The sequence below is a fragment of the Priapulus caudatus genome, unplaced genomic scaffold (genome assembly GCF_000485595.1).
Source record: "Priapulus caudatus unplaced genomic scaffold, Priapulus_caudatus-5.0.1 Scaffold132, whole genome shotgun sequence".
Classification (NCBI taxonomy): Eukaryota; Metazoa; Priapulida; class Priapulimorpha; order Priapulimorphida; family Priapulidae; genus Priapulus; species Priapulus caudatus.
The window spans coordinates 50,465-60,475 of record NW_014577193.1 but is presented as its reverse complement, the minus strand read 5'-3'; the positions used below and the strand labels follow the sequence as shown (position 1 = coordinate 60,475).

The following is a 10,011-nucleotide window of genomic DNA, read 5'->3' as shown; positions in this document are numbered from 1 at the left end:
GTTTTTCTACCACCCAGGTGTCAGTAGGTAATACCACCAACGGCCATAATAATGTAATTGACACAGCAGAATGAATACTGTTAACTTAGTCTACAAACCATCTGCTTAATCCTATTCACCATAACCATCACTCAAGATGCGGTGTTCAAGCACACGCGAAAGCTCGCGTGCGCTTGCCTTCTGAGACGACACCGGCGGCGGTCGAGCGCTTCGCGAGTCGCGCGGAGAGTTACTTTTCACAGATGGCGATGGGCAATCTGGTGAAACGCGGAATGCTAACACTCCTGACTTCAATTTTTCTCTGTTCAACTTCATTCATTTTTCAATCATTCATTCCGTTCCTGAATCTCATTCATATCATACATTGTCTGCTAATTCGTTTAAACAGATTAGTTTCCGAAGACATTAAAATTTGCAATTACATCTGCGAGCAGCCGCCATTTTGGATATAAGCGAGCGCTCGGTGGCAATAGCTGCGGTGCGTCAAGTGACGCTGCATTCGTGCTGCGCATCGTTTTCCGCGCTGCTTGATACACAACCCTACACGAACTACTGTCACACTCACACCTCCCCTCCTATCGCCCATGGTTGCATCACAAGCACGTCAAAACGCCGTATGTCACTCGAGCCAACTGCCGCGTGCCTGTGTCCATGGTCACCCTCAACGCGTCAGCTACCAAGTAGCCAGCACAGCGAATGTGGCAAAGGCGCAGTGAGTACGTACGTGACGTATTCGCTTTGGCGTTTGTGTATAAGTTTGATTTTGTTGATGTTACATATACATTCTAGTGCACTACCGTATGAAGCACTCCTACACGGCAGAAATGTTTATTTTCATTAAAGCAAGGGGAAATGTTACTGAAAGCATATGACCACCAGATGGTCGCGTCGCGAACCAAACGTGTGTGTCCGCCGGTTGTATGCAACGCCATGGTGTGGAAGCATTCCAGTTTATCAAAAAAAGATATCTGCGTTGACAATGCACTGTTTGAGCATCAAACAATAACATGGCTTATTCCGCTACCTAGCTGCGGTACGCCGCTTGCGCTGAGTAAAATCTGCTAACTAATCTCATACGCCGCTACTCTCATAGGTCTATGTCCCCCCAGGGTACTGCCGAACGTACCCTGGGTACGGTGCCGGTCATACCGGAACGTACCTGGTATCTATCTTAGCCTGAATGGTTAGGGATATGTTAGGTTAGGGTTAAGGGTGCTAGAGTTAGGGTTGGGGTTAGGTTAGGGAGTAGGCGTATAGCGACTCGCTGAAGACTCGTTAGTTGGATGTACGGCGAGGTACGGTCCGGCATATTAGATAGTAGTATTTAGTGCCAGGGTACGTTCCGGTATACCGGACCGTACCCAGGGTACGTTCCGGCAGTACCCTGTGGGACATAGACCACATCAGCACTACGCATAATGGGACACAATAGGAACGTTGGGTAAAAATCGACAATAACATTGCACACAATATCAATATTTAGAAATTAGTCTAATAAGATAATAAGCATGGGAAAAACTGTTACGTATGACATTTATATGACAGCACAACCCAACTTAGAACCCCTGGGACATGAGAGTAATATGGTGTAAATGACAAAAAGTTATTATTATATAACAGCATGTACGAATGGGTTGAACTTTTCATTTCAAAGCCTCTTGATAAACAATGTTTTTCGTGTTATTCTCTGGTGCAAATATGTAGAGATTCCTGGCGTATCCAACTCTTGAGCTCCCCACGTACAGCTATCCATTGTGAGATCGTACCACGAATAAAAGAAATTCCATATATAGTATAGATAGAGACAGGCCAGCGAATGGGGTCTGTGTCCACTGGATATTGTCTAGTGAATGCTTGGCGCGCAACCATGCACATTGAAATTAAGAAATTTTTCTATTGAATCAGAAAATGCATAGCTTTGGAATGGTACAATGCATTCTGAGATCGTAGCATCTGAACTCAGAGTGAGTAGTACCTCTGAACTGGTCCTGGTTATGCTGTTTTAGTATTGGTTTCGGTTTCGGTTTCGGTTTCACAATACCAGCAGCTGATGAGATCATGAGGTGAGGGCAAGAAATAGTCATAGGTTTTTCTGTGTGTGGCAGCACTGTACAGTGAGTGCTGACAATGTGTGAAGTTTCACGAAGTGAGGGGTTTTCCACGGATTTTTCGGTGAGTTTGACGGTTTGACAGGTTTTTTTCATCTAGGAACACTCCCCGGGTATAAGAGATGGCCTTGTAAAAATTGCATCCAGATCGCTTGGGCGGTTTGGCCGCCTATAGGGAAGATATATACATACATACATACATACATACATACATACATACATACATACATAGATACATGCGAACTCAACTATATATTAGATAAGTCTAAGGCGTATTGTCCCTTCAGTCTATGGTTGGACTGCATATACAGTCTATAGTATATATATACCCTATTAATGGGTACATTATGACAAGTGGATCGGTTGAACAGTGGGTCATTAATGATTATAATTATTGGTGGTGTGTGGTAGCCACAATCAAATATGTGATTCTGGTGGTAATAAGTACTTTACCGAATTGCGTACATTTCATGGTAAAATAGTTGTTTTTTTTTGTTTTTTTTAAATATTCAGAACGCAACTAAGCCTTTACATTTTTTTACAGAGCAAAATGATTTGCAAACTTTTAACATTTGCACTCGTGGTTATTAAATCTCGCCAATTCAACAAGGCATCATACCGATAATCTACACATTTCTATATAAACTGAATAGTGTTACTACATATACTCGAATTTACATTGCAATGAAACACATCATCCAACACGTGCAACAATTAGAACATAGATCTACAAAGTATTGATAATATCTTCTAGGTTATCGCATCTCCGATCCTACATGGGCTTCATCGGTTAACACGCTTAGTGTCGCCTACATTGGTCTAGCGTGTGCCCTGACAAATTCTATGAGACTCAGAGGCAGCTGCAGCGTGTTCTCGTATGCAACGCTGTGTGTGACGATAACGCGCGCGCAGTGGCACTTCAGCGAATGATACTGCGCGCTCATTCTGCCATGTATCTCGTCGCTCGACTCCACGTTGCCGCGGAAACGCGTCGGGTTAATCCGGCGCCAGAGTTCGTATGGCGTCTCTCCCCGTGCGTTCACCATGTCGACGTGTGCACCGTGGTTGAACAGCAGCGCGTGCACTATCTGCACGCACCCCTCCCTCTGTCGCGCGTAAACATCGTCTTTGCATGCGAGCATCGCCCTACAGAAGCTGTGCAGCGGGGTGTCGCCCTCGCTGTCGCGTGTGTTAACCTGTAGAAGTACGCCGGCGGACTCGAACGTCTGTAGGAGAGCTGACGCCGCTTGTACCACTGACTCCGCTTGTTCTGCTGGTGCTGCGTGTGCTCCTCGCTCACTCATTCTGGTGCTTCTCACCTCCGCCTGGTTGCCTATTATAGCGAGCGGCGTCCTCTTGTTACAATCGACGAGGTTCGGATCAGCTCCGTGTTTCAAGAGGAGAGTAATCATCTGTGTGAACGAAAGAAACTAGGATCGTTAACAACCCGATTTGAGGTTCGTTGCTTAAACAACGAGTTTCTCCAAGCATACTACCTTTATCATTGTTGCCGATTACTAACTATTACTATTATTACATTATTAACTATTAACCGATTTCTATTACTGATTACATTTATTATTTAGACAAAAATACATTGGAACATTGCTAAAATTGTCTCCGTCGTTCACAACATACGCCCACATTTTTCCTCGGTCCCGAGTAGATTGCAGGAGTAGTGTAATGCGGTGAAACTATTTAACAGATCTATTATTAACTGTTAACCGATTACTATTACTGATTACCTTTACCATCTATAAAAAAAATACATCAGGACATTGCTAAAATTCGGTCTCAATCATTCACAACGTCTGCCCGTAGTTTTACCTCGGTTTTAAGTCGATCACAGGAGTAGTGTAACGCGGTGAAACTCTTCATTTCTTCCGTCGCGGCAACGTTGGGGTCTGCGCCGGCCTCTAGTAGCAGGCGCACGATGTCCAGCCGGCAAAAGTAAGCCGCGTAGTGCAGGGAGGTCTCTCCATTCGAGTTCGCGGCGTTGGCGTCGGCGCCGTGTGAGAGCAGCATCTGCACCGTCGCCTCCTCGCACTTACTCACCGCCATCATCAGCGGCGTCTCTCCACTCTCCGTATCGGCGATGTTTGGATCAGCACCGGCCTCCAGTAGCAGGCGCACGATGTCCAGCCTGCCAGAGCAAGCCGCGTGGTACAGGGAGTTCTGTCCGTGCGAGTCCGCGGTGTTGGCGTCGGCGCCGTGCGAGAGCAGCATCTGCACCGCTTCCTTGCCCGCCATCGCCGCACACATCAGCGGCGTCATTCCGTGCTCCACATCGGCAACGCTTGGATCTGCGCCGGCCTCCAGTAGCAGTCGCATGATGTTCAGCCGGCCAGAGCTAGCCGCGTGGTGCAGGGAGGTCTGTCCTTGCGAGTCCGCGGCGTTGGCGTCGGCGCCGTGCGAGAGCAGCATCTGCACCACCGCCTCCACGCCCAGACACGCCGCAGAAGCTCTTGGATTTTAACAATAATTATTTAGAACCTTCAAGTAGGCCGTTTTTGAAAGATAAAACAGTAAAACTTTTCCTAGGTTTGTCACGTTTCCCATTGTTTTATTTCGTTGAAAATATAAATATGTCTCTGTCACAAACTCAATTTTATAGCATTGAGGATTTTCACTTAAACCACTTATTCTTTTTTACAATGAAAGCAGTATAAAACAACCGTACATTTTGTTTTAACCTCCATGAGTGGAGGGATATATCCCCCTTTCCTCCCGCTATCTACGCCCCTGCTCCCGGCCATGCATCGATATCATATATGTACAGTATATGTGTGTATAAACAATTTATATATATATACATATATATATATATACCACCACGAGCGTCAGTGGCTCGATCAGGACCGATTGGCGCAGTTGGCTATTATATATAGGGCCAGACGAGGTGTATGGGAGCTGTATGGCTGAACCTTTCATGTGATGCGCGTATAAATAGGTAGAATCACAACCCGTGGGTCTCTGGCGTTGACACCTACCCATTACATGCTAGCGTATGTGCAGTGACAACCATGAAAGCTTGGGGGGGGGGGTCATCGCTCTGCTATGGGCAGCGGCGTCACCAGGGTTGGTGTCATATACGGTGCTGTAACTCACGCTGTCAACCCCATAGACCTCCTCCCGTGCCAGACCATACGGAATCCTTAGTAATGTTTTTTTTTGTACTAATGTTTGGTAATTCCCGTATATCACTGAATGTAATGACAATGGTAGTGACATAAACCACTAGCAAAATTAAAATTACAATATCATGCGCACCACCGTAATGTATTTACATTTACATAGTTTCATGTGGTTAAAATGAAAATTCAGCAATAAAACAATAGAATTCGAAGTAAAAACTATTAAGAAGAACATCAAACTGTACTTATTTTTACATTAAAAATTTACCGTTACATGAGATACATTAATGGATTAGGTTTGTCTAATCAATAACGATGACGGCCCAAATAATGTAGAAGTTATAGAAGTTGTATGTCGAAGTTATCAGTAGAGAGAGTGATATGTGACGGAAGGACCTTGGCTTCAATCAATAGAGAGTGATATAGTATGATAGAACTTTGGCTTCAATCAGTAGAGAGTGGTATGTGACGGTAGGACCGTGACTTCAATCAAGTTGTTTGTATTTTAAGTGGTGTGAGTGTGCGTGTGCGTGTGAGTGTGCGTGTGAGTATGAGTATGAGTGTGCGTGTGAGTGTGAGTGTGCGTGTGAGTGTGAGTGTGAGTGTGAGTGTGCGTGTGAGTGTGCGTGTGAGTATGTGTGAGTGTGAGTGTGAGTGTGAGTGTGAGTGTGCGTGTGAGTGTGAGTGTGAGTGTGAGTGTGAGTGTGAGTGTGAGTGTGAGTGTGAGTGTGAGTGTGAGTATGAGTATGAGTGTGCGTGTGAGTATGAGTGTGCGTGTGAGTATGAGTGTGCGTGTGAGTATGAGTGTGAGTGTGAGTGTGAGTGTGAGTGTGAGTGTGAGTGTGAGTGTGAGTGTGAGTGTGAGTGTGAGTGTGCGTGTAAGCGTGAGTGTGCGTGTGCATGCAGGGAGGTCTGTCCTTGCGAGTCCGCGGCGTTGGCGTCGGCGCCGTGCGAGAGCAGCATCTGCACCACCGCCTCCACGCCCAGACACGCCGCCATCATCAGCGGCGTCCTCCCGCTCTCCGTATCGGCGACGTTTGGATCAGCACCGGCCTCCAGTAGCAGTCGCACGATGTCCAGCCTGCCAGAGCAAGCCGCGTAGTACAGGGAGGTCTGTCCGTGCGAGTCCGCGGCGTTGGCGTCGGCGCCGTGTGAGAGCAGCATCTGCACCACCGCCTCCACGCCCATCCTCGCCGCACACATCAGCGGCGTCTCTCCACTCTTCGTGTGGGCGACATTGGGGACGGCGCCGGCCTCCAGTAGCAGTCGCATGATGTTCAGCCGGCCAGAGCTAGCCCTGTCGTACCCGGAGGTAGCCGCATAGTACAGAGAGGTCTGTCCTTGTAAGCTCGCGGCGTTGGCGTCAGCGCCGTGTGAGAGCAGCATCTGCACCACCGCCCTCATCAGCGGCGTCCTCCCGCTCTTCGTATCGGCGGCGTTTGGATCTGCACCGGCCTCCAGTAGCAGTCGCATGATGTTCAGCCGGCCAGAGCTAGCCTCGAAGTACACGGAGGTAGCCGCGTAGTACAGGGAGGTCTGTCCTTGCGAGTCCGCGGCGTTGGGGTCGGCGCCGTGTGAGAGCAGCATCTGCACCGCTGCCTCGTTGCCCTTCCTCACCGCCATCATCAGCGGCGTCATCCCGCTCTCCGTATCGGCAACGCTTGGATCTGCACCGGCCTCCAGTAGCAGGCGCACAATGTCCAGCCGGCCAGAGCAAACCGCGATGTGCAGGGAGGTCCATCCATACGAGTCCGTGGCGTTGGCGTCGGCGCCGTGTGAGAGCAGCATCTGCACCATCGCCTCCTCGCCCACCCACGCCGCATACATCAGCGGCGTCTCTCCACTCTTCGTGTGGGCGACATTGGGGACGGCGCCGGCCTCCAGTAGCAGTCGCATGATGTTCAGCCGGCCAGAGTAAGCCGCGTAGTGCAGGGAAGTCTGTCCGTACGAGTCCGCGGCGTTGGCGTCAGCGCCGTGCGAGAGCAGCATCTGCACCACTGCCTCATCGCCCTTACTCACCGCGTTCATCAGCGGCGTCTCCCCGATCTCCGTATCGGCGACGTTTGGATCTGCACCGGCCTCCAGTAGCAGGCGCACAATGTCCAGCCGGCCAGAGCAGCGAGTCGCGTAGTACAGGGAGGTCTCTCCGTGCAAGTCCGCGGTGTTGGCGTCGGCGCCGTGTGAGAGCAGCATCCGCATCATCGCCTCATCGCCCTCCCTCGCCGCCATCATCAGCGGCGTCTTCCCGCTCTCCGTATCGGCGGCGTTTGGATCTGAACCGGCCTCTAGTAGCAGTCGCATGATGTCCAGCCGGCCAGAGCTAGCCACATAGAACAGGGAGGTAGCCGCGTAGTACAGGAAGGTCCGTCCGTGCGAGTCCGCGGCGTTGGCGTCGGCGCCGTGTGAGAGCAGCATCTGCACCGTCGCCTCCTCGCACTTACTCACCGCCATCATCAGCGGCGTCATCCCGCTCTCCGTATCGGCGACGTTTGGATCAGCACCGGCCTCCAGTAGCAGGCGCATGATGTTCAGCCGGCCAGAGCGAGGCGCATAGTACAGGGAGGTAGCCGCGTGGTTTAGGGTGGTCTGTCCTTGCGAGTCCGCGGCGTTGGCGTCGGCGCCGTGTGAGAGCAGCATCTGCACCACCGCCTCATCACCCTTCGTCACCGCCTTCATCAGCGGCGTCTTCCCGGTCATGCCGCGTAAAGTCTGTTATTAGAGAGGCTTGTGGATTATTAGTCAGATAGTAATACGGGAATGACAATGACAGAAAGTGCTCCCAATTATTGACATAAAAACTCAATATTTACCACACAGAATTGCACGCCATTTTGTTTTAATTATGCACTTGGTTTGAAGGCGCCAGTTGTGATTTTGAGAGTTGGCATACGATAAAATTTATTGTTGGTATGATGTGGTCAAATCCATTTTTCTATGTTATAACTGCATAAGGGGGAGGGGGAATATAGCAAAAGCAGTTCAGTCCTTTGTTAACAGTCAACAAATCCGTGTTTACCCGTCCTCTTGAGGGTCAAAATGTTATCAGACACTTACTCTTCGCACTTCAGCAGGAAGCACATTTCATAAAAATAACCTATAAAATAATTGCCTTTCAATAAAGTGATAAGAGAGAATGAAAGTGTCAATGACACTGTAGCTCACCACAAAAAAAAACAAATGAGTGAGTAAGAAGAAGTCAGTTTTAATTGAGCAACCATCGACGTACATTATAGAAACGATTGCCACCTGTATATCGCAATAATAATTTATAAACCAAAATGAATCACAATTTGTGACCGTAGATGGCGCTATACCCGCTTTGTAGCAATGGCGTTTGAAATAAATAGGTTATCCTGCGTTCCGACATGTTTTGTAAATCTTTACTCTAATATAGACGTTTTATCGGCAGGGTGGAGAGGAAATACCAATTTTGCATTAAATATATTGTCAATGAAATCTTGTAAAACGAAACAGACAAGTGTGACACCACACTGTTTGTGTCTATATAATATGCTATATAATTGCCAAACCCTACCTAATTTGCATAATTTTTTTTTCAAATATCAAAACCCCTAGCCCTTATTCATTCCCATACCAAAAATGAGCAAAATCCGTTGAACCTGAACTGACTAATGGCAATTCCCATTTTGGCCAAAAAATTGCCGTGGCTCGAAGTACGTCGACTGGCGTGCTTCAAAATAGGACGTTTAATATGGGAGCATAGCAGTAACAAACCGCGGAACTGCGCGCAAGATCTGCGCTCAGCGCTTCGGATCAACAGCTTTTGGCAACGCTTCTCTAGTATCCCGTCTCATCTGGTTGTATGACATCATTCCCCCCCCCTAAAATCTCGACAATAGGAGAGGATGTTCATTACTGGACATGCTCTCTATCCTTGAACCCGGACCAGATTTTACGATTCTGCTCTGGTTCACGTAAAGTTTCGCGGTTTACCTTCCCGCCATGCGAAGTGAGAAGCGATAAGGTAACTTGTGGCTGGCTAACTTTGCACAAGTGAGACTACTGGAACCTCTGTTATATTAAATATGTTGAAGCATGATGTAGTTATTATTTATTGTCGCTGTTCGTATTTGCCACTCAACGCTTTCGTATCGCTGGAGCACTTAGTATTGGGTTCACTTTCGCATCTATATCGCACACACGTTTCACGGTTCAAGAAGCGAAAGCAGTTTATAGGTTATATTCGCTATTCTTCTTTCGGAGAATTAGAAAGTGGATTTTCCATCGTCGGAATCGATGTAATCGACAGTTTTGCAGAATCTCCTTATAGCTACGATGATGTCCTTAATTACTGGTTGTTATGCTGGACTATGTTATAACGGAGAAACTATTGGAAGATGTCGGTGATTGGTGGTATTGTCCGCAGGCATTGTGTAGGTAGTAGTGGCGCAGAAGACAAACGAATACACAGTAAAATCGACTGCGAGCGATTATCATAGCGGAAAGTCTGACATACGCTATATATATGTACACGCACGCGCACGCGCACGCGCACGCGCACACGCCCGCACGCATGCACGCACGCACACGTATGCGCACGCGCACACGCACGCACGCACACGCGCACGCGCATGTGTGTGTGTGTGTGTGTGTGTGTGTGTGTGTGTACATACTCATGTATGCACGCACGCACGCACATACTCAGGTACGCACGCGCGCACATATCATTTGTAAATAAGTTTGTATGGTGAGCGCACAAACTACTATCGCCACCCAGCGAGCGTGCGGTATATTTGTAGATACACGAA

At 48.3% G+C, this 10,011-nt stretch overlaps 2 protein-coding genes across 2 annotated transcripts; both read right to left on the bottom strand.

The window, feature by feature from the left end:
- Positions 1 to 2,323: 2,323 nt before the first annotated feature.
- LOC106805885 (putative ankyrin repeat protein RF_0381) lies at positions 2,324 to 7,231 on the bottom strand. The gene is made up of 3 exons (XM_014807655.1): positions 6,356 to 7,231; positions 3,936 to 4,280; positions 2,324 to 3,520 (listed from the first exon to the last, which is right to left on the bottom strand). Exons 1-3 carry the CDS (start codon positions 7,229 to 7,231, stop codon positions 2,918 to 2,920), a joined length of 1,824 nt encoding a protein of 607 aa, XP_014663141.1. The 3' UTR covers positions 2,324 to 2,917.
- A 30-nt stretch (positions 7,232 to 7,261) lies between these two features.
- Positions 7,262 to 7,855, bottom strand: LOC106805884 (ankyrin repeat and SAM domain-containing protein 3-like; the record flags this gene model as incomplete). Its single annotated transcript, XM_014807653.1, has 1 exon — positions 7,262 to 7,855. A coding segment is annotated over one exon (594 nt), but the record flags the coding sequence as incomplete, so codon positions are not given.
- Positions 7,856 to 10,011: the final 2,156 nt, after the last annotated feature.

Excerpts from the sequence above, each read along its gene's own strand:
- LOC106805885 (XM_014807655.1), bottom strand. The coding sequence starts at position 7,231 with ATGCTGCTCTCGCACGGCGCTGACGCCAACGCCGCGGACTCGTACGGA. Across the intron at positions 4,281-6,355 it reads CCGCGGACTCGCACGGACAG|TCCCTGTACCACGCGGCTTG; the intron begins ACCTCCCTGTAC and ends CACGGACAGAAC. Across the intron at positions 3,521-3,935 it reads GTGATCGACTTAAAACCGAG|ATGATTACTCTCCTCTTGAA; the intron begins GTAAAACTACGG and ends TCGTTCACACAG.